Here is a 23,704-nt window from a genome sequence, read left to right as displayed (position 1 = left end):
TTGATTACTACTTCAGGTGTGAAAGGCACCAGGTTCTGTCTGGGGTGTTGTGCCTGTACCTATAAATATTGATCACTACTTCAGGTGTGAAAGGCACCAGGTTCTGTCTGGGGTGTTGTGCCTGTACCTATAAATATTGATCACTACTTCAGCTGTGAAAGGCACCAGGTTCTGTCTGGGGTGTTGTGCCTGTACCTATAAATATTGATCACTACTTCTGGTGTGAAAGGCACCAGGTTCTGTCTGGGGTGTTGTGCCTGTACCTGTAAATATTGATCACTACTTCAGGTGTGAAAGGTACCAGGTTCTGTCTGGGGTGTTGTGCCTGTACCTATAAATATTGATCACTACTTCTGGTGTGAAAGGCACCAGGTTCTGTCTGGGGTGTTGTGCCTGTACCTATAAATATTGATCACTACTTCTGGTGTGAAAGGCACCAGGTTCTGTCTGGGGTGTTGTGCCTGCACCTATAAATATTGATCACTACTTCTGGTGTGAAAGGTACCAGGTTCTGTCTGGGGTGTTGTGCCTGTACCTGTAAATATTGATCACTACTTCAGGTGTGAAAGGTACCAGGTTCTGTCTGGGGTGTTGTGCCTGTACCTATAAATATTGATCACTACTTCTGGTGTGAAAGGCACCAGGTTCTGTCTGGGGTGTTGTGCCTGTACCTGTAAATATTGATCACTACTTCTGGTGTGAAAGGTACCAGGTTCTGTCTGGGGTGTTGTGCCTGTACCTGTAAATATTGATCACTACTTCAGGTGTGAAAGGTACCAGGTTCTGTCTGGGGTTTTGTGCCTGCACCTATAAATATTGATCACTACTTCAGGTGTGAAAGGTACCAGGTTCTGTCTGGGGTGTTGTGCCTGTACCTATAAATATTGATCACTACTTCTGGTGTGAAAGGTACCAGGTTCTGTCTGGGGTGTTGTGCCTGTACCTGTAAATATTGATCACTACTTCAGGTGTGAAAGGTACCAGGTTCTGTCTGGGGTTTTGTGCCTGCACCTATAAATATTGATCACTACTTCAGGTGTGAAAGGCACCAGGTTCTGTCTGGGGTGTTGTGCCTGCACCTATAAATATTGATCACTACTTCTGGTGTGAAAGGTACCAGGTTCTGTCTGGGGTGTTGTGCCTGTACCTGTAAATATTGATCACTACTTCAGGTGTGAAAGGTACCAGGTTCTGTCTGGGGTTTTGTGCCTGCACCTATAAATATTGATCACTACTTCAGGTGTGAAAGGTACCAGGTTCTGTCTGGGGTGTTGTGCCTGTACCTGTAAATATTGATCACTACTTCAGGTGTGAAAGGTACCAGGTTCTGTCTGGGGTGTTGTGCCTGCACCTATAAATATTGATCACTACTTCTGGTGTGAAAGGTACCAGGTTCTGTCTGGGGTGTTGTGCCTGTACCTGTAAATATTGATCACTACTTCAGGTGTGAAAGGTACCAGGTTCTGTCTGGGGTGTTGTGCCTGTACCTATAAATATTGATCACTACTTCTGGTGTGAAAGGCACCAGGTTCTGTCTGGGGTGTTGTGCCTGTACCTATAAATATTGATCACTACTTCTGGTGTGAAAGGCACCAGGTTCTGTCTGGGGTGTTGTGCCTGCACCTATAAATATTGATCACTACTTCTGGTGTGAAAGGTACCAGGTTCTGTCTGGGGTGTTGTGCCTGTACCTGTAAATATTGATCACTACTTCAGGTGTGAAAGGTACCAGGTTCTGTCTGGGGTGTTGTGCCTGTACCTATAAATATTGATCACTACTTCTGGTGTGAAAGGCACCAGGTTCTGTCTGGGGTGTTGTGCCTGTACCTGTAAATATTGATCACTACTTCTGGTGTGAAAGGTACCAGGTTCTGTCTGGGGTGTTGTGCCTGTACCTGTAAATATTGATCACTACTTCAGGTGTGAAAGGTACCAGGTTCTGTCTGGGGTTTTGTGCCTGCACCTATAAATATTGATCACTACTTCAGGTGTGAAAGGTACCAGGTTCTGTCTGGGGTGTTGTGCCTGTACCTATAAATATTGATCACTACTTCTGGTGTGAAAGGTACCAGGTTCTGTCTGGGGTGTTGTGCCTGTACCTGTAAATATTGATCACTACTTCAGGTGTGAAAGGTACCAGGTTCTGTCTGGGGTTTTGTGCCTGCACCTATAAATATTGATCACTACTTCAGGTGTGAAAGGCACCAGGTTCTGTCTGGGGTGTTGTGCCTGCACCTATAAATATTGATCACTACTTCTAGTGTGAAAGGTACCAGGTTCTGTCTGGGGTGTTGTGCCTGTACCTGTAAATATTGATCACTACTTCAGGTGTGAAAGGTACCAGGTTCTGTCTGGGGTTTTGTGCCTGCACCTATAAATATTGATCACTACTTCAGGTGTGAAAGGTACCAGGTTCTGTCTGGGGTGTTGTGCCTGTACCTATAAATATTGATCACTACTTCTGGTGTGAAAGGTACCAGGTTCTGTCTGGGGTTTTGTGCCTGTACCTATAAATATTGATCACTACTTCAGGTGTGAAAGGCACCAGGTTCTGTCTGGGGTTTTGTGCCTGTACCTATAAATATTGATTACTACTTCAGCTGTGACAGGTACCAGGTTCTTTCTGGGGTTTTGTGCCTGTACCTATAAATATTGATTACTCCCAATTATTGAAAGCAAGCAGAGGTCTTAAAAAGGGTGAAAAGTTAAAATACAAATTTTCAATGGAAAACCTACCCGTGTGAATTTACCTGAAATCCTGTAAATGTTTTGCCGACTGTCGTGGTCGAACGATGGGAAGAACTCCACGGGACGCGCCGAAAAACTTCCAGTCATAGTAGAAACTTTTATTTCTTTACTTTTCGACATTGTGTGAAAATAGAGGAGAAACTATTCACAGAAAAAAAATTATTTGGAAAAAAAAACCTCTTAGAATTAGAAAATACTAGCAAATGTCACGGAGCGCTAAAGAAAGCTCCGGTAATGAGGTGTGGTACTACAAGACCCAGCATAGCAGCTTGTAGACCCTCTGGCCCATGTAATAATGCGAGGAGGAATTCCCATAAGGGTGTCTCCCACACCAGATCTTATTGCCTTTTTTTTTTTTTTTTTTTTTTTAAAGTTTAGCTACCCTTTAGGGTATGTTTCCACGTTCAGGAAACGCTGCGTTTTTGACGCTGCGTTTTTCTGCTGCATCAAAAACGCAGCGTCCAGATGTTACAGCATAGTGGATGGGATTTTATGAAATCCAGACTCCACTATGCGTTTAAAAACGCATGCGTTTTTGCCGCGAAAACGCATGCGTTGTGCGTTTTTTCAAAACGCTGCATGTTGCTACTATGAGCAAAACACGCAGGTACACCACAGGTGACCTGCCAGTGACCTCAGGTGCAGTTTTGGTCAGGATTTTACCTGCATAAAATCCTGACCAAAGACTGATGCAATCCTGAACGTGGAGACATACCCTTAGGGTGATCTTTGCTGTACCCAAGGGCACAAACACTGAATATGTTAAAGGGACAGCAATTAAAGGGCTACCCAGCATTGGTCACTGGGTGATCATGTAAAGGGTCAGTATCTGACTCCAAGGACCCGCAGGAATGACGATTAGAGGCACGGAGATCGTTCTCAACACTCCCTAAATTAAGGCACTATTGGTGGGGGGGAGGGGGATTTACCTGACTAATGGCAGTGTTTACTATTCTCATTCTGTTTGGGGGGAAGGTGTCATGCTTCTTAAAGGGATGTGGCACCCAAAATTTTAAAGAGACCCTCAGGTTTTCCACAAAAATGTAAAATGACATGGGAAATGTATAAATCTAAGGGGCTACACTTCTGCAGTCTCTGTGCAACATGCACACTATCAGAATTCCCGTCCAGCAGGGGGTCTCGTGCCCGCTCATATGCGATTTGCATCGGGAGGAGAAATGCAGGAAAAGGTGCAAGTTGTCTCAGGACCGATGCGATGCAATTTGGACCTGAGCTGGAAATTGAGCCGGATCCTGACAGTGTGCACGTTGTCAGGATTCAGCAATCTACAGAGTGCAGAAATTTAGCAGAAAACACCAATAAAGTAAATTTTTTTTACATCCACCAAAGAATTCCGCCAACTTTTAGATGAAACCATGCACACGGCGCTTCTGTCAACGTTAGCTGCTGCAGAGGGGACCGGGTTTCAGAAAGCTAAAAAAAAAAAAAAAAAAAAAGTGTCGCTGGGTACGGTAATTCTGTATTCCCCATGTGATGTTACATTTTATGGATCACTTTAAAGTTCGTGATCTACGAGAACCTGATTCCATTCTGTTGGGGTCTCCCCGACAACAGTGGGGAGAGGGGGCAGCTGCATGAACTGTGGGTTTAAGGAGTTGAAAAGTGCACGAATCCTATGCTGATGCATGAGTAACAACTCCTCGCGTGCAGGGATGAGCAGAGTGTCTGCGCCGCTTCTCTCCATTATGCACTTTAAAATGACAGCACCTTACACAATTCTCCTAAGGAATTCCAGGTCCTGGTGATAAGAGTACGACCATAACCTCCTTCAGATATAGGACGTGGGTGGTCATGGAGGTTCTTCTCGCTTGTCCTAACTGCGGACATCTCCGAATAAACTGTGAAAATTGCATATTTATTACAAGAGAGGAAAACGATCAAAGTGATTGTGACTTCACCTGGACGATGACAAGTAACGGTGAGAACAACAACTCTCATCATCTGGCACAGAGCGAACGAGTAAACATGATCCAGACCTGACGGCCGGGGGGTAAAGGGTTATTTGTTCTGCTGTATTCTGGCCGCTTTGAACTTGGAGACTCTTTTTGGCGTCTCCTCGGCCACCTCTGTTGCGACCTCTTCAGATTTCCTCTCCTGAATGGTGGGCAGGCCGGGGTGGGCGATGCCCGTCACTGGCACCGACATAGAGAAAGCCTCTTTTTCGATTACTGTTCCTGAAAATGGCTGGAAAAATAAGAATAATCAGAAAGGTGCTTCTTATTGGACTGTGCACTTATAGATTCAGACTGAAGGCAGCAAAACCACGAAGGGGGGAACACAAGGCAGCAAGTGTGTTACACCTCAGGTTCCTCACATGCCCCCCGTTAGTCTGATGACAGCTTTGCACCCCCCAGTCGCTGTCTCAGCAGCTTCATCAGGTTGTCCTTTGTGGTTTTTCTGCCTTCAGTCTGACTCTACAAGTGCACATTCCAATAAGAACAAGGAAAACAATGTGTATAGAGAAGTGGAGACTAGTCGTGTGCGGACCCTCGGCCCACCTGTAAGAGTCCAAACACAGGAGACGCCTTCTTCTGGTCGTCGTCCTCGCTGTGGTCGCTGAAGGTGTTGTCCTCTAAGCTGAGGTTTCTTATGTAACCTCTTCTCTCCTCGAATTCGTGGGAGCTGTGATCACTGGTGTCGCTGCACACGCTGTTCTCGCGGCTTCGAGATTTCATGATTGATTTCCGGGGGACATATTCTCCATTTACAACATCGACAAAGACTCTGCAAGGCAACGTAGACAGCAAGATGGGACCCCAACACAAAGCTTATTGTTTAATAGACATTTTGGATCTAAAGGAGCCCCAAATTATTTCTTTATAGTGGTTAAATCACCATTGCCACCACTAGGGAGAGCTCACTACATACAGCCACCACTAGAGGGAGCTCACTACATACAGATTTATACAGCCACCACTAGGGGGAGCTCACTATATACAGATTTATACAATCTCCACTAGATGGAGCGCATTACATACAGATTTATACAGCCACCACTAGAGGGAGCTCACTACATACAGATTTATACAGCCACCACTAGATGGAGCGCATTACATACAGATTTATACAGCCACCACTAGGGGGAGCTCACTACATACAGATTTATACAGCCACCACTAGATGGAGAGCATTACATACAGATTTATACAGCCACCACTAGGAGCCTGTAGTCTGTGGAGGAAGGTGTGATGGTTTGTTTGCTCCAGGAGAATCACCAGTTTTTTTTCACCCAGGAATTCCCACCCCCTCTCTGACCCAGGAAAGAGAGGGGTGCAGTGGATGGACTGTGGGGCTGAGTCCCCGTCTCCCACCCCTTGGTCTAAGCCGGCGAGGGGTAGGAGCTCATTGCTACCGGCAAAGAGGGTCACCAGATCCGGCAAGGCCCAAAACATGGAGGAGCCCAGGAAGACCCAGGAGGGCTGCAAAGCCCCTAAGGCTGAGGCGAGGGCCACTGTGGTGTCTCCTCCTGGAGGTGAGCGGAGTACTCGCAGAGGTGCAGCGGCGGCGGTGCAGATGGATTGGGGCACTAGGGCCGCACGGGAGCCGGTTACCAGCTATGGCTGCCGCGTCCATGCGTACCTCAGCGAGTAAGGGGAGGCTGGGAAGACCCTGAAAAGGTTCCGGGAGGGGCTGAAGGAGGTGAGGCAAGCTGCAGACAGAGCCTCCCGCACAGAGAAGTCTGCCCTAACAGCCAGGATATCCAGCCTGGGGATATGCATTGAGGGCATGGAAGCCCGGAGAGCGGCTATATTGGACAACAGCGGGCCCTTCCGGGAAAAGCTGGAAAATGAGGACCGATTCCACAACATGGCTGCTGCAAAGGAGCCAGAGGGGTCTCGGCATCCGACCCAGGTGGAGGAGGTGGACCATGAGATGGAGGCACCGTACCCACCTGGGGGCTTGGTAAGTGATCTCCAGGCCACACACAGCGGGATAGATCCAGTGCAGGTCCCACTCCCATCAGACAATAGTATTTCAGAGGATGATGGGGGTGATATGGATGATAGCAGCGATAACAGCAGTAGTGGGGGTTGCCTCCTCTTGCAGAAGATCCGTCAGCTAGAGTCCCCAATAAACTATGCCCACCTGAAGTTTGGGGATGAGGTCTGCGGGGATGAGGCAACCAGGAGGGGGAAAAAGAAAAGCAAAAAAAGGAAAAAAACATCGGAGGAGAGGTTGGTGTTTGTCCTCCTTCCTGGGACCCCCTGGTCCCGCTGTGTGGAGCCCGCTACCCACCCCGGCCCGGGACCTGCAGTGGGTCCGGTGCGAGGGAGCGGGGAGAGTACAAGTCGTATGGCGCAGGTCGCCGTCTCTGCTGGCGGTAGCAGAGGGGGCGAGAGTGGGCATGCGGCTGCAGAGCCGGACAGTGTGCATGATCTGGAGTGTGGCCCTGTGGCGGGCGGTAATAAAATCTGTGGTGTCCAGGCCCGATCCTCTGTGGAAACGGGGGACGGCCTGGTGCCTGCTGCACCCGCTGACGCTCGGGGGGTGGAGGCTTGCCGGTGGTCGCCGCTCCCCACAGTGTTGGCAGTGCGCTGTCAGCCGGGGCCGCATCATCGGCGGCGTGTGCTGTGGTGTCGGGGTCCCCCACATGCAGATCCGATGCTGGGTCAAAGTCCGGGACCCCGGCACCGGTTATCATCTCGGGTGCAGCTGTAATGGCTGCGGTAATGCCGGTCCGGAACGCACCCTCACCGGAGGGGGTCGCACCGCCGGGGTCCTCAGCATGTTTGTCACCTGTATCTGTGGGGGACCCGGCGGTGAAGTGCACACAGGAGCGTGGAGATGGTCTGCAGGAGAGGCTGGAGCAACAGTCTGCAGCTGCCAGCACATGCTCTGCTGAAAAGCAGGGTGTGGTAATTAAACCCTGCAGTATTGCTCTTAAAGGGGCAGCTGCACTGCAAATAGCAACAACCCCAGCAGAAAGCAGTACAAAAAATGCAAATAAAAATGTAAATAAGAATGGAATTGGTGCAAGTGGTGTGAATAGTGTCTGTGATAATGGTGACCGGTCAGGTGTGGTTTCTGGTGGAGGTATGGTTGGTGTGAATGGTGCCAGTGCGGGGATTTCTACTAGTGAAAATGGTGAGGCTGAGGTAAGTGAGGTGGAGATGGTTGACTGTGAGGTTGAAGGTTCAGGGAATATAGGGGCTGGTCCATCATCCCCCTTACCTGCAGCAGCCATTAGTTATGCGTCTGCTGCCGCTGGGGTTCCACAGGGGTCTTCCTCATCTCCGGACACAGAGAATGAAGATTTTCGCCGCAGTTTCCTGGAGGCCCTCAAAAAAGGGGAGCGGACGATCAATGTAGAGGGAAGAGAGGTGGCGTTGTCCTACTGGCTAGATAAGTTTGGTCTAGCTGCCTTCCAAGAGAAAAGGGGGGGGGGGGGGGGAGACCGTGTGGTCCCTCCCGACAGCCGGGCAGGGGGTCTCCAGCAGAAATGTGGTTCGTCTTCGCTGGAGGGGCGATGAGGCGTGTCCATGCAGGACAAATGTGGTGAAGCTCCTCATGAAGATGGACTTCAGGGCTATTGACATCTTTGCTCTGATACATCCTTTTGGGACCTCCACCTTTGATATTAGCTTTGTTCGGCCGGAGGGCTTGGAGCTCTTTTGGTCAAATTATGAGCTGGTAAAAGAGGAGCCCGGCTGGTGAGGGTTTGCCGTGGAAGCAATTTCTCGCCAAAGTGGGCCGAAGAAAGTGAAAGTTTTAACATGTAATGAGTCTCTTTCTGGCGTTGACATAATGACCTGGTTGAGCCGGTACGGCGAGGTTGTGGAGGTCCCTAAGAAGAACCGGGACGATTTTGGTATCTGGTCAGGAGGCTGGACCTTCATGGTAAAGTTGAAGCGTTCAGGTGGCACTGTCACCCATATCCCTTCCTCGGCTTTCCTGGGAAGGGATCGGATTCTGGTCTTCTACCAGGGGCAGCCGAAGGTATGCCACAGGTGCGGTGATCCTCGCCACTTCAGCGTGGGCTGCAAGGTGCAGAAATGTGCCTTGTGTGGCGTCATTCGATGTCACCTGTGTGGTGATCTAGGTCACCCGTTCAGCCGCTGTCCTCGTTCCTTCTCTAATGCCATGGCCAGCCGGTCGGAGGGGAGCCGCGAGGAAGTTCCTGGCGGTGCAACTTCTGCAGAGGTTGGAGGTAGCAGCAGGGGAGGAGCTGAGGGGCCGATGAGGAATGGCAGGGCTAGGGGCCCCTCTTACCAGCAGAGGCAGGCAAGGCGTCAGGAGGGCAGGGGGCAGGAGGAGCCTCGGGAAACTGGGGTAATGGCTGCCCCCTCCTCCGAGGCGACGGCCCATGTCACTGAGGCCCGGGAGGAGGAAGCGGTGAATGAGGAGATCAGACGGATGGAGAATGAGGAAGCGGCTGATCTCTCAGATGCCTCTCAATATGAAAGTTTTGATGAGGATGGAGGGGAACAGCCAAAAGAAATGGGTGACAAGGGTACCAAGAGTGCCAAAAGTAAAAAAAAGAAGAAAAAAGGTGGAAAATCTTCTTCCCTGACCAAGGTGCCTAAGGAAGGTCCCACCGACTCCCCTCTGATCCCCGTCTCCAACCGGTTCCAAGCCCTTGACGATCCTGCTGAGACGGGAGTCTGGGGTGAGGTTCCGGAGGTAACATCGGGAGGGCCTTTGGGAGGTGGGGGAGTCCCTTCTCCAGGGGGTGTGTCTTCCTCGGGAGGTGGGGACGACCCTGGGTCCGGAGATGAGAAAGAGCTGGGAGGGATGGATACCTCTGTCTCTCTGAAAAGAAGAGGGGGGGCTTCATCGTCCGTAGATAAGCGGACTAAGAAAAAGGGTGGGGGGAAGAAAAAGGCCATCTAACTCGATCACTCATGATGGCGGCACCCACCCCGTTGACTCTAGCGACCATTAATGTTGCTAGTATAAAGTCTGATGCGGCTAGATTTGCGGCCTTTGATTTTCTCACCCGATTTGAGGCTGAAATTTTGTTTTTGCAGGAGACCAGGCTTACGGATATGGGGGCCATACGCAAGGCGGAGAGCGAGTGGAGGTGCGGGTCTTCGTACTGGTCTCTTGCGGCCGAGCCGTGTAGCGGGGTGGCAGTCCTTTTTAAGACTGCATCGGTTGAATGCCGGAGAGTTATCGAGGTAGAAATGGGGAGGTGCCTGGTGTTAGACGTCTTCATGAGGAGACAGGAGCTTCGGCTCATTAACATCTATGGTCCGCAGTCAAAGTGGGACCGTAAATGTCTCTTCCTGAAGATTAAGCCCTATCTTTTTACGAGTCGCCAGGTGGTCTTTGGAGGTGACTTTAACACTGTCACAAGGCTTCGTGATATTGGAGGCTCCATTGACCGGCTGGCTTATGATAGTAATACTCTTAATAGCATAGCTAGTGACGCTCGCCTGGTGGATGTCCACATCCGGCACACCCCAGGTCACTGTGGTTTCACCTTTTATAGAGGTAATTGAAGGTCTAGGATAGACAGTTTTTTTTTAAAGGAGGAAGCCATCTCTTCAGCAGTGTCCATTGTTGAGGTGGAGTTCTCCGATCACTGTCTGATTTCTTTTTCCCTGAATGTTTCAGAAACCCCTCGGATGGGAAGGGGACTATGGAAGCTGAATTCGTCCCTCTTGGAAGAAGCAGAGATAAGACAATCCTTTGAGGACTTTCTTCAGAGCCAGGTACCGCTTTCGGATTTCTGTAGCGATAAGTCAGAGTGGTGGGAGATGTTCAAGGATCGGGTTGCGAGTTTCTTCCGCCAGCTCTCGAGCCTCAGGAGCCTGAGCAGGTACCGCCTGTATCAGGAACTGAGGAGGAAACTCGAACATCTCGTCTCGGCTGGAGGTGACCATGAGGGGATCTCCAGAGTGAAGTCTTTACTCAAGAGGTGTCAGTACGATAGGCACACATCTTTGGTTTTTGAGAGGGATTTCGGGAGGTACCACTCGCCTGACCCCTACAGAATCTGTTAGATGTCAGTGAGTTGTAAGGTGGTGACAGGTTTGGTCGACGATACAGGTTCCCTGAACAGATCCAAAATCAGGGATCCTGGAGGTGATCAGATATTTCTACTCACACCTCTTGGGGAAGAGGGATCTGGATCGGAACGTGATGTCGGCTTTCCTGGCCGAGGCCATCCCTGAGCCAGGGGATGACCCCTCGCTTCACGTTTTGACAGAACCAATCAGGGAAGAGGAAGTGCGACTGGCCATTGGGTTTCGGCCTAAGAAATCGCCAGGTCCGGATGGCTTAACATCCGAGTTTTATAACACCTTTAGGGACTCCTTGGTCCCTCTCTTGGCTGAAGTGTTTAACGAGTGTCTTTCCTCGGGCGCTCTTTCACGGTCAATGAGGCAGTCTGCCCTGATTATCCTGTCAAAGGGTAAGGACCCGTCCCGTATTGAGAATTGGCGTCCCATAGCGCTTCTCAATACGGACCGGAAGGTTCTGGCAAAGGTGCTGTTTAAACGGATGGTGAAGTTTGCTCCCGGCTCCTTTCGGGGGCCCAGCACTGCTCTGTTCCAGGCCGCAGTACGTTTAGTGCTGTGCTCGGTGTCCGAGAGGCAGTGGAGCAGGGCAGGGCAGGTCACTGGAAGGGGTACTTGCTGTCCTTAGACCAGGAGAAGGCTTTTGATCGGGTTAACCACGATTACCTCTGGTCCATCCTTCTGAGGTACGGTCTGCCTGGGGGGTTTGTAAATTGGCTAAAGATCTTGTACGCGGGGGCAGAGACTTTCCCGCTCGTGAATGGTTGGTCTGGCCGCCCTTTTGAGGTTGGGTCTGGGGTCCACCAGGGCTGTCCATTGAGCCCGCTGTTATACGTGTTCGCGATAGATCCCCTTTTAAGGAGGATTGAGCGTGGGCCGTTGGCGGGAGTCAGGATGGACCAGGTGGCCCCGGAAGCCACTCTGAGGGTGGTAGCGTATGCCGATGACGTCTCCCTTTTCGTGTCCTTGGGTGAGGAGCCGGAGTGGGTCATGTCTGAGGTTGATCGCTACTCGGAGGCTTCTGGGTCCAGAATTAATCAGGAAAAGTGTGAGAGTCTCTGGCTGGGAGGGGGAGACCCTAGTTTTGGTCTCCCGAACACTCTTCCAGAGCCCCAGGCATCGGCAAAAATCCTAGGCATCGAATTTGGCCCTGGGGACTACCCCCAGCAAAATTGGGAGTGCAGACTTAAGATCGCCGCCCAGAAGGTGGACCAATGGAAGGGTTGGTCTTTGACCCTGAGGGAAAGGGTTAGCCTGGTTAAGGGTTTTTTGATACCATTGTTAATATACCTGGGCAGTGTCTACAGCCTGTTTTTCCAGATGTTATGGGGAAATAGGCTGAACCTAGTCAAGCGGGAGGTCACATATCGCACAAGGAGACTAGGAGGGTTGGGTATGGTCAACCCAGTGGTGTTTCTAATAAACACTTTTGTCAAGACTAACATCGCCAACCTCTGGTCAGAGAGGGCTCCTCCGTGGGTATTCTCCTGCAGGGGATGGCTTCGACCCTTCTTCCAGGAATGGGAGACAGGAGGGCAAGTGAAGGACCTGCGCACACCGCACGGGCATCTCCCGGCTTACGCTACCCTGGTTCTGAAGGTGATCCGCCGGTGGGGTCTGGGAATGTGGGAGATCAGGACCATGTTGAGGAAATTCCTTGACAGGAGGGTCCTGTTGACCCATTTCCAGAAGCCTTTGGTGCTCAAAGATTGCCCAAGTCGGGATCTGGAGGGTGGGCTGAGGTTATTGAATTCTACACGGGTCCCCTTGAAGTTTTGGGACTTGGCTTGGCGCTGCTTCCATGGGAAACTGTATGTAAGGGACAACCTGAAGTGTAGGAACTCCGATGATCGGGGTTGTCCCCGTGAGGGGTGTTGCGACACGCTGGAAAGCATGGAGCACTTCCTCCTTCAGTGTCCTTTTAAAACAGGGGTCTACAACAGGGTGGGTGCTTCCATAGGCTGGCCTCGGCTGGCACACCTTTCCTATGCCGAGTGGGCGTATGGGGCATTCGGATCCCTGGGTGGCCGAGATCGGGGCACTTTATTTCTAGTCAGTTTAGTCGTCAGGTTTTACACGTGGAACGCACGGTGCTTAGTGTCAACTCGGCAGAAAATCCTCCCCAGGGACGAGGTTGTTAGGAACATTCTGGGTGGCCTGGTGAAGGTGCGCTCTCTGGAGTATGACAGGCTGGGTTCAGCGAGGGCCTCTTCTCTAGAGAGGGTTCTCATTTAATGTACCTAGGGCTTAGATAAGCAGGTAAATGATAGGGACAGGTAGATAGCTTCAGTAGGGACAGGGAGATAGTTAGGAACAGGATAGGGACAGCCCAGGGACAGTTAGGTAGGCACGCGGTGAGATAGGTAGGGTAGTAGGGTCAGGCAGGGAGAGACAGGGAAAGGTAGGTAGATGAATAGGGGCAGATGTCTAGACAGGTAGGGACGGCTGGTAGGGTAAGGATTGTTAGGGTAGAAGCCTGTCATCTCCGGTTTCCTGGTGGCGGGCTGGGGCTTTTCACTATCAGATTTTTGTTTTGCAGAAGTGAATTATTGATATAGGGCTTACAGGCACCAATCCTGGCTCTGGGTAAGTGTTGTAATATAGAGTTATGTAGCATTGTATTGTAATGTAAGGTGATGATCCTGTGGCTTTCAGGGTTAATGCACAGTGTCTTGTAAGCAAGAGGTTATGAGTTACTCGGTGAGCTTATTTTTGTATTGTGTGGGTTTGGTGGTAGGTTGTTTATAGTTGTGTTTGCTGTGTAAAAAAAAAAAAAAAAAGTTAAAAAATGAAATAATGAAAAAATTATAAAATAAACAAAATTAAAAAAATAATAATTTTGTGTGATTTAGATAGATGTGTTTAAGCCAGGTGGCTATAATGTTTATTTTTGGGCGATGGACCAGAGTTTTCTTTGTCAGGTTTGGTATGAAGTGTGTATGTGCGTGTGTATTAATAAAATGTTTCTTCTCTCCTTGGGTGAGGTAACCTGGGGAGGAGGAGATCTGGATGGATCAAAAAGTGAAAAGACAAGTAAAGGACAGAAAACAGCATAAGAAAGAAAGATGGAGGAAGCTTCTCTGAGAAAGAAGGCGGCAGTTTGTTTTCTTTTGCGGGGTTGTTTGACTGGGGGCAGTTATGCTGGACTCTGACTTTGCTTTGGACTGGGGGGGTAATGTTGGACTCGGATAGTTGCTTTAGCTGGGGTTTTGATTTTTGCTATTTATTGATTGTAAGTTTCGTATTTTTATAATATAAGAGTTCACTACATACAGATTTATACAGTCACCACTAGGGGGAGCTCAATATATATAATAGATTTATACACTCACCACTAGAGGGAGCGCACTACATACAGATTTATACTTCACCACTAGAAGGACCTCACTACATACAGATTTACACAGTCACCACTAGAGGGAGCACACTACATACAGATTTATACAGGCCCCAGTAGAGGGAGCTCACTACATACAGATTTATACAGGCCCCACTAGAGGGAGCTCACTACATACAGATTTACAGTCACCACTAGAGGGAGCGCACTACATACAGATTTATACAGTTACCACTAGGGGGAGCTCACTATATATAGATTTATACAGTCACCACTAGAGGGAGCTCACTATATATAGATTTATACAGTCACCACTAGAGGGAGCTCACTACATACAGATTCATACAGCCACCACTAGGGGGAGCTCACTATATATAGATTTATACACTCACCACTAGAGGGAGCGCACTACATATAGATTTATAAAGAGCACATTAACCCCTTTACCCCCAAGGGTGGTTTGCACGTTATGGACCGGGCCAATTTTTCCAATTCTGACCACTGTCCATTTATGAGGCTATAACTCTGGAACGCTTCAACGGATCCCAGTGATTCTGACATTGTTTTCTCGTGACATATTGTTCTTCATGATAGTGGTAAAAGTTCTTTGATATTACCTACGTTTATTTGTGAAAAAAACAGAAATTTGGCGAAAATTGTGAAAATTTTGCAACTTTCCAACTTTGAATTTTTATGCAATTAAATCACAGAGATATGTCACACAAAACACTTAATAAGTAACATTTCCCACATGTCTACTTTACATCAGCACAATTTTGGAACCAAAATTTTGTTTTGTTAGGGAGTTATAAGGGTTAAAAGTTGACCAGCAATTTCTCATTTTTACAACACCATTTTTTTTAGGGACCACATCTCATTTGAAGTCATTTTGAGGGGTCTATATGATGGAAAATACCCAAGTGTGACACCATTCTAAAAACTGCACCCCTCAAGGTGCTCAAAACCACATTCAAGAAGTTTATTAACCCTTCAGGTGTTTCACAGGAATTTTTGGAATGTTTAACCCCTTCCCGACATGTGACGGTATAGTACGTCACATGTCGGGACCCCCGCTTTGATGTGCGCTCCGGCGGTGAGCGCACATCAAAGTCGCGACATGTCAGCTGTTTTTTACAGCTGACATGTGCGCGCAATAGCGGCGGGTGAAATCGCGATCACCCGCCGCTATTAACTAGTTAAATGCCGCTGTCAAACGCAGACAGCGACATTTAACTACCGCATCCGGCCGTGCGGCCGGATATGAGCGCATCGCCGACCCCCGTCACATGATCGGGGGTCGGCGATGCTTGTACATTGTAACCATAGAGGTCCTGGAGACCTCTATGGTTACTGATCGCCGGTGGCTGTGAGCGCCACCCTGTGGTCGGCGCTCACAGCACACCTGCATTTTAGCTACATAACAGCGATCTGATGATCGCTGTTATGTAGCAGAGCCGATCGGGCTGTGCCTGCTTCTAGCCTCCCATGGAGGCTATAGAAGCATGGTAAAAGTAAAAAAAAAAAAAGTAAAAAAAAATGTGAAAAAAATAAAAAAAATATAAGTTTAAATCACCCCCCTTTCGCCCCAATCAAAATAAATCAATTAAAAAAAAACCCAACCTACACATATTTGGTATCGCCGCGTTCAGAATCGCCCGATCTATCAATAAAAAAAAAGCATTAACCTGATCGCTAAACGGCGTAATGAGAAAAAAAATCGAAACGCCAGATTTACGTTTTTTTGGTCGCCACGACATTGCATTAAAATGCAATAACGGGCGATCAAAAGAACGTATCTGCACCAAAATGCTATCATTAAAAATGCCAGCTCGGCACGCAAAAAATAAGCCCTCACCTGACCCCAGATCACGAAAAATGGAGACGCTACGAGTATCGGAAAATGGCGCAATTTTGTTTTGTTTTGTTTTTTGCAAAGTTTGGAATTTTTTTTCACCACTTAGGTGAAAAATAACCTAGTCATGTTAGGTGTCTAAGAACTCGTAGTGACCTGGAGAATCATAATGGCAGGTCAGTTTTAGCATTTAGTGAACCTAGCAAAATAGGCAAGCAAAAAACAAGTGTGGGATTGCACTTTTTTTGCAATTTCACTGCACTTGGAATTTTTTTCCCGTTTTCTAGTACACGACATGGTAAAACCAATGATGTCGTTCAAAAGTACAACTCGTCCCGCAAAAAATAAGCCCTCACATGGCCAAATTGACGGAAAAATAAAAAAGTTATGGCTCTGGGAAGGAGGGGAGCGAAAAACGAAAACGGAAAAAGCTCCGGGGGTGAAGGGGTTAAATAAAAATGAACATTTAACTTTTTTTTCACAAAAAATTTACTTCAGCTCCAATTTGTTTTATTTTACCAAGGGTAACAGGAGAAAATGGACCCCAAAAGTTGTTGTACAATTTGTCCTGAGTACGCCGATACCCCATATGTGGGGGTAAACCACTGTTTGGGCGCATGGCAGAGCTCGGAAGGGAAGGAGCGCCGTTTGACTTTTCAATGCAAAATTGACATGAATTGAGATGGGACGCCATGTTGCGTTTGGAGAGCCACTGATGTGCCTAAACATTGAAACCCCCCACAAGTGACACCATTTTGGAAAGTAGACCCCCTAAGGAACTTATCTAGAGGTGTGGTGAGCACTTTGACCCACCAAGTGCTTCACAGAAGTTTATAATGCAGAACCGTAAAAATAAAAAATCATTTTTTTTTCACAAAAAATATATTTTCGCCCCCAATTTTTTATTTTCCCAAGGGTAAGAGAAGAAATTGGACCCCAAAAGTTGTTGTACAATTTGTCCAGAGTACGCTGATAGCCCAAATGTGGGGGTAAACCACTGTTTGGGCGCATGGGAGAGCTCGGAAGGGAAGGAGCGCTGTTTTACTTTTTCAACTCAGAATTGGCTGGAATTGAGATCGGACGCCATGTCGCGTTTGGAGAGCCCCTGATGTGCCTAAACAGTGGAAACCCCCCAATTATAACTGAAACCCTAATGCAAACACACCCCTAACCCTAATCCCAACGGTAACCCTAACCACACCTCTAACCCAGACACACCCCTAACCCTAATCCCAACCCTATTCCCAACCCTATTCCCAACCGTAAATGTAATCCAAACCCTAACCCTAACTTTAGCCCCAACCCTAACTTTAGCCCCAACCCTAACTGTAGCTTTAACCCTAGCCCCAACCCTAACCCTAGCCCCAACCCTAACCCTAGCCCTAACTCTAGCCCTAACCCTAGCCCTAACCCTAACGGGAAAATGGAGAAAAATACGTTTTTTTATTTTTCCCTAACTAAGGGGGTGATGAAGGGGGGTTTGATTTACTTTTATAGCGGGTTTTTTAGCGGATTTTTATGATTGGCAGCCGTCACACACTGAAAGACGCTTTTTATTTAAAAAAATATTTTTTGCGTTACCACATTTTGAGAGCTATAATTTTTCCATATTTGAGACCACAGAGTCATGTGAGATCTTGTTTTTTGCGGGACGAGTTGACGTTTTTATTGGTAACATTTTCGGGCACATGACATTTTTTGATCGCTTTTTATTCCGATTTTTGTGAGGCAGAATGACCAAAAACCAGCTATTCATGAATTTCTTTTGGGGGAGGCGTTTATACCGTTCTGCGTTTGGTAAAATTGATAAAGCAGTTTTATTCTTCGGGTCAGTACGATTACAGCAATATCTCATTTATATCATTTTTTTATGTTTTGGCGCTTTTATACGATAAAAACTATTTTATAGAAAAAATAATTATTTTGGCATCGCTTTATTCTGAGGACTATAACTTTATTTTTTTGCTGATGATGCTGTATGGCGGCTCTTTTTTTGCGGGACAAAATGACGCTTTCAGCGGTACCATGGTATTTATATCTGTCTTTTTGATAGCGTTTTATTCCACTCTTTATTCGGCGGTATGATAATAAAGTGTTGTTTTTTGCCTCGTTTTTTTTTTTTTTTTTCTTACGGTGTTTACTGAAGGGGTTAACTAGTGGGACAGTTTTATAGGTTGGGTCGTTACGGACGCGGCGATACTAAATATGTGTACTTTTATTGTTTTTTTTTTTTTATTTAGATAAAGAAATGTATTTATGGGAATAATATATATTTTTTTTTCTTTATTTAGGAATTTTTTTTTTATTTTTCTTTTTTTACACATGTGGAAATTTTTTTAAAAACTTTTTTACTTTGTCCCAGGGGGGGACATCACAGATCGGTGATCTGACAGTGTGCACAGCACTCTGTCAGATCACCGATCTGACTTAGAGCACTGCAGGCTTACCAACGTCTGCACTGAGCAGACACTCGGTAAGCCACCTCCTTCCCTGCAGGACCCGGATGCCGCGGCCATCTTGGATCCGGGACCTGCAGCGAGGAAGGAGGTAGGAGACCCTCGGAGCAACGCGATCACATCGCGTTGCTGCGGGGGGTCTCAGGGAAGCCCGCAGGGAGCCCCCTCCCTGCGCGATGCTTCCCTATACCGCCGGCACACCGCGATCATGTTTGATCGCGGTGTGCCGGGGGTTAATGTGCCGGGGGCGGTCCGTGACCGCTCCTGGCACATAGCGCTGGATGTCAGCTGCGATAGGCAGCTGACACCCGGCCGCGATCGGCCGCGCTCCCCCCGTGAGCGCGGCCGATCGCGCTGGACGTACTATTCCGTCCTTGGGAAGTAGGGCCCACCCCACATGGACGGAATAGTACGTCCAATGACAGAAAGGGGTTAAACCCTAAACCTCAGTCTTCAATGAGCTCCCTCTAGTGGTAATTGCAGCAACTGCAGGGGAAATATAACTACATAGCAGACATTCAATCCCCAAGAGGTGCTCCTGTTCTGTGGCACACAGAGGGGGCTCTCCAGCTAAGGGACCCCCCTCTATGATATTCATATTGTCTAGTAATGGGATCGGTGTGTACTCTCTTGGGCCGTGACTGTTGCGTGTCGCCCCCCCATAGGGATCGGTACCTGTAAATATCTGCGGGGGTCTTGATCACCGGCAGCTCCGGTGAAGAGTGTCCGTTTCCGTTGCTGTTTTTCCTTTTCCGTTTTGCTTCTTCTTTCTTTTCGCTATATTTCAGAGTTGTATTTTTTCCAGTGTTTATTCTCACCTGAAAAAAAAAAATAACATTTTGGATCATGAAAAAGAAAAAAATAAATTCCTGCCTTTTCACTGACAGCAAGCAGAGATCTTAAAATTGGAAACATTGGAAGTCCTCACCCTTTTTAGTTCAACCGTATGAGAGAATCGGATTGTCGCCAGCGCGTTTTTCTGGCTGCCCGGATCGTCCTCCTCGTCGCTGTGATGGGGTAACACCGAGCCGGTGATTTGGATCAGCTCAGATTTTGGGTGGTTGCCCTGAGCCCGACAGTCGCGCTCGACATTCAGATCGGTCTTCAGATTCTCCTTGTCTTCGTCACTAATGGATGGGGACACAATGAGCATTAGACGCCCCTCCTGTAATGCACTCTGCACCCTCGCCAAGATCTCTGCTTGCTGTCAGTAAATGGAGACGCTGTCTATACTCAGCGACTCTTCTAAAATAGCGCTTCCTACAACCGGACCCGGATGCACTTATCCTGCACCGAGACATTGTAACGAATGGTCGGGACAAGGAAGAGATACCTGCGCCACACAGACAACTGTCACGACAGATCACAATGGTAACAAACCCTCAGCTGTGAGAAGGAATCAGTCTATAGACAGTGGTTTAAGCCTCTAATCTGAAATTCACTGACAGGAAGCAGAGAAACTGAAAACTTTGAGCTGCATTTAAAGACAACACTGTACGAGAAAGTTGCAAAACTTTTGGATCCAAATGATAACGCCTCATGGAGACCTACTCCGCCAGCTCTCCCCGCATCTCCTCCTGTTTCTCCAGCTCCTCCAGCCTCGCCCAGAGATCCGCATGGTCTAGGAAGCCATCTGTACCTTCTCCTTCCCGGAAGTCCACCTTGGAGCTGTCTGCAGCCTTTGGTTTAGAGTGAGGTTTGTGAGCTGTACGTTGTTTACCTGAGAAGAAATGGCCCTCGTCAGTAATGAATCTACTAATCTAACAGGAACTCTCTTCACCGACAACATACATACTTTATTACCATATTGTACCCCAGAGATGCACTCACTATTCTGCTGGTGCAGTCACTGTGTACATATATTACATTACTGATCCTGGGTTACATCCTGTATTATACTCCAGAGCTGCACTCACTATTCTGCTGGTGCAGTCACTGTGTACATACATTACATTACTGATCCTGAGTTACATCCTGTATTATACTCCAGAGCTGCACTCACTATTCTGCTGGTGCAGTCACTGTGTACATACATTACATTACTGATCCTGAGTTACATCCTGTATTATACCCCAGAGCTGCACTCACTATTCTGCTGGTGCAGTCACTGTGTACATACATTACTGATCCTGAGTTACATCCTGTATTATATTCCAGAGCTGCACTCACTATTCTGCTGGTGCAGTCACTGTGTACATACATTACTGATCCTGAGTTACCTCCTGTATTATACTGCAGAGCTGCACTCACTATTCTGCTGGTGCAGTCACTGTGTACATACATTACATTACTGATCCTGAGTTACATCCTGTATTATACTCCAGAGCTGCACTCACTATTCTGCTGGTGCAGTCACTGTGTACATACATTACATTACTGATCCTGAATTACATCCTGTATTATACCCCAGAGCTGCACTCACTATTTTGCTGGTGCAGTCACTGTGTACATACATTACATTACTGATCCCGAGTTACCTCCTGTATTATACTCCAGAGCTGAACTCACTATTCTGCTGGTGCAGTCACTGTGTACATACATTACATTACTGATCCTGAGTTACCTCCTGTATTATACTCCAGAGCTGCACTCACTATTCTGCTGGTGCAGTCACTGTGTACATACATTACATTACTGATCCTGAGTTACATCCTGTATTATACTCCAGAGCTGCACTCACTATTCTGCTGGTGCAGTCACTGTGTACATACATTACATTACTGATCCTGAGTTAGGCTACGTTCACATTTGCGGTGTGCGCCGCAGCGTCGGGCGCCGCAGCGTCGCCGCATGCGTCATGCGCCCCTATATTTAACATGGGGGCGCATGGACATGCGGTGCACTTGCGTTTTGCGCCGCATGCGTCACTGCGGCGCCCGCGTCCGGGCGCAGAGGACGCAGCAAGTTGCATTTTTGCTGCGTCCAAAATCAATAGAAAAAAGGACGCATGCGGCGCAAAACGCAGCGTTGTGCATGCGTTTTGCCGCGTTTTTGTTTGCGTTGTGCGTTGCGGCGCCGACGCTGCGGCGCACAACGCAAATGTGAACGTAGCCTTACATCCTGTATTATACTCCAGAGCTGCACTCACTATTCTGCTGGTGCAGTCACTGTGTACAAACATTACATTACTGATCCTGAGTTACATCCTGTATTATACCCCAGAGCTGCACTCACTATTCTGCTGGTGCAGTCACTGTGTACATACATTACATTACTGATCCTGACTTACATCCTGTATTATCCTCCAGAGCTGCACTCACTATTCTGCTGTGCAGTCACTGTGTACATACATTACATTACTAATCCGGAGTTACATCCTGTATTATACCCCAGAGCTGCACTCACTATTCTGCTGTGCAGTCACTGTGTACATACATTACATTACTGATCCTGAGTTATATCCTGTATTATACCCCAGAGCTGCACTCACTATTCTGCTGGTGCAGTCACTGTGTACATACATTACATTACAGATCCTAAGTTACGTCCTGTATTATACTGCAGAGCAGCATTCACTATTCTGCTGGTGCAGTCACTGTGTGCATACATTACTTTACTGATCCTGAGTTATATCCTGTATTATACTCCAGAGCTGCCCTCACTATTCTGCTGGGGAATTCACTGTGTACATACATTACATTACTGATCCTGAGTTACCTCCTGTATTCTACCCCAGAGCTGCACTCACTATTCTGCTGGTGCAGTCACTGTGTACATACATTACTGATCCTGAGTTACATCCTGTATTATACCCCAGAGCTGCACTCACTGTTCTGCTGGTGCAGTCCCTGTGTACATACATTACATTACTGATCCTGAGTTACATCCTGTATTATACCCCAGAGCTGCACTCACTATTCTGCTGGTGCAGTCACTGTGTACATACATTACATTACTGATCCTGAGTTACATCCTGTATTATACCCCAGAGCTGCACTCACTGTTCTGCTGGTGCAGTCCCTGTGTACATACATTACATTACTGATCCTGAGTTACATCCTGTATTATACCCCAGAGCTGCACTCACTGTTCTGCTGGTTAAGTCCCTGTGTACATACATTTCATTACTGATCCTGAGTTACATCCTGTATTATACTCCAGAGCTGCACTCACTATTCTGCTGGTGCAGTCACTGTGTACATACATTACATTACTGATCCTGAGTTACATCCTGTATTATCCTCCAGAGCTGCACTCTGGTGCAGTCTGAGTAGGCAGCAGCCTGTCGGCCTTAGGACAGTGTACGCCGTAAGTGTGGGGCGCGTGGTGCTGATTTCCTCCCCCTCCCGCTGTGATTATGCCCCTCGTTTCCTCCTCTTGCCATGTGAAGTCTTGGCTCCGCACCGGTGATGGAAGATGCAGCAGACGCTTCTCTCCGCTCCGCTATGAATTTTAATCCCTCTTAAAACAATCGGCCTTGATGGCAGAGAGAAAAGGATCAATGCGGTAAACAGCGGCGGCTGAGATCAGAGCAGGCGATGGGGAGCGGAGCCCCCGGCCGATCATGTACGTGTGTGATACGTGCAGGAGACCCCGCACTCTGCGTTACAACACAATTTTAAAGGGTGTAAATAATTTTGCAACAGTACATTCCGCCCCCTCCTTTACTGCCTCAATCACATCTTGATGCAAAATCTACAGTTTTGTGTATTCGGTGTTTTGCGTATACAGCTCCTATGCAGCCCTATGCGTTTCCATGGATACAGACTACAAACAAACCCTGTGTAGTCAGATACCGCAAAGTCTTGTGAAGAAGCAGATGGCGGGAAGACCGAATCTAAATGCCCCATCCAGGTATCCATGGAGACACATAGGTCTGCATAGGAGCTGCATACCAAAAACAATGCGCCTCCTTGGACACAAACTACAGGGGAATTTATTTGGACTAGTGTTGAATATTCCAGTCTTAAAAAGGTCCAGGGTAAGAAACACAAAAACAGACCCACCCCTGCACTCAGGTCATGCGTGGTATTACAGCTGTGCACTATTGACTTTAATGACACCAAGCTGCAATACCAGACACAACCTGTAGACAGGGGTGGCGCTGTATTTAGCAAAAAACAAACATTTCTGCTTTTAGTCTTTTTTTTTTTTTTTTCGAAGCCCGTTGTGATGTCTCCTGACCTGCTCACCCGCACTTCCTTCTGGAGTTGCGCTAATCTGCATATATTTCCCAGGAGGCATTGCTCACATCGGCTGGGTCTCCACATTGGGAGCCGCAGCCAAACTTGCACTGATTGCGGGGCCTATTCACACCACTGGATTAAGGCCACAGGGTCAGGTGACCGGTGGTCGCACTGGCAATTGGTGCAACCACGACCGGAAAATG

At 47.9% G+C, this 23,704-nt stretch overlaps 1 protein-coding gene across 2 annotated transcripts in view; it reads right to left on the bottom strand.

Annotated features, from left to right (window-relative positions):
* Nucleotides 1-2,820: 2,820 nt before the first annotated feature.
* The window catches only part of URI1 (URI1 prefoldin like chaperone), a 54,478-nt gene continuing 33,594 nt past the window's right edge, over nucleotides 2,821-23,704 (bottom strand). For both annotated transcript variants that reach the window (XM_077288716.1, XM_077288717.1), the window contains exons 7-12: nucleotides 19,927-20,095; nucleotides 19,304-19,502; nucleotides 19,051-19,193; nucleotides 5,268-5,493; nucleotides 3,464-4,953; nucleotides 2,821-3,131 (exon numbers count right to left, since the gene is read on the bottom strand). In XM_077288716.1, coding sequence (XP_077144831.1) covers nucleotides 4,768-4,953; nucleotides 5,268-5,493; nucleotides 19,051-19,193; nucleotides 19,304-19,502; nucleotides 19,927-20,095 — 923 coding nt within the window. In that variant the 3' untranslated portion in view covers nucleotides 2,821-3,131; nucleotides 3,464-4,767. The remainder of the gene's footprint in view (nucleotides 3,132-3,463; nucleotides 4,954-5,267; nucleotides 5,494-19,050; nucleotides 19,194-19,303; nucleotides 19,503-19,926; nucleotides 20,096-23,704) is intronic.

The sequence above is a fragment of the Ranitomeya variabilis genome, chromosome 2 (genome assembly GCF_051348905.1).
Source record: "Ranitomeya variabilis isolate aRanVar5 chromosome 2, aRanVar5.hap1, whole genome shotgun sequence".
NCBI lineage: Eukaryota > Metazoa > Chordata > Amphibia > Anura > Dendrobatidae > Ranitomeya > Ranitomeya variabilis.
Note: the sequence above shows the minus strand (reverse complement) of the source record. Positions and strands in the feature narration are given on the sequence as shown.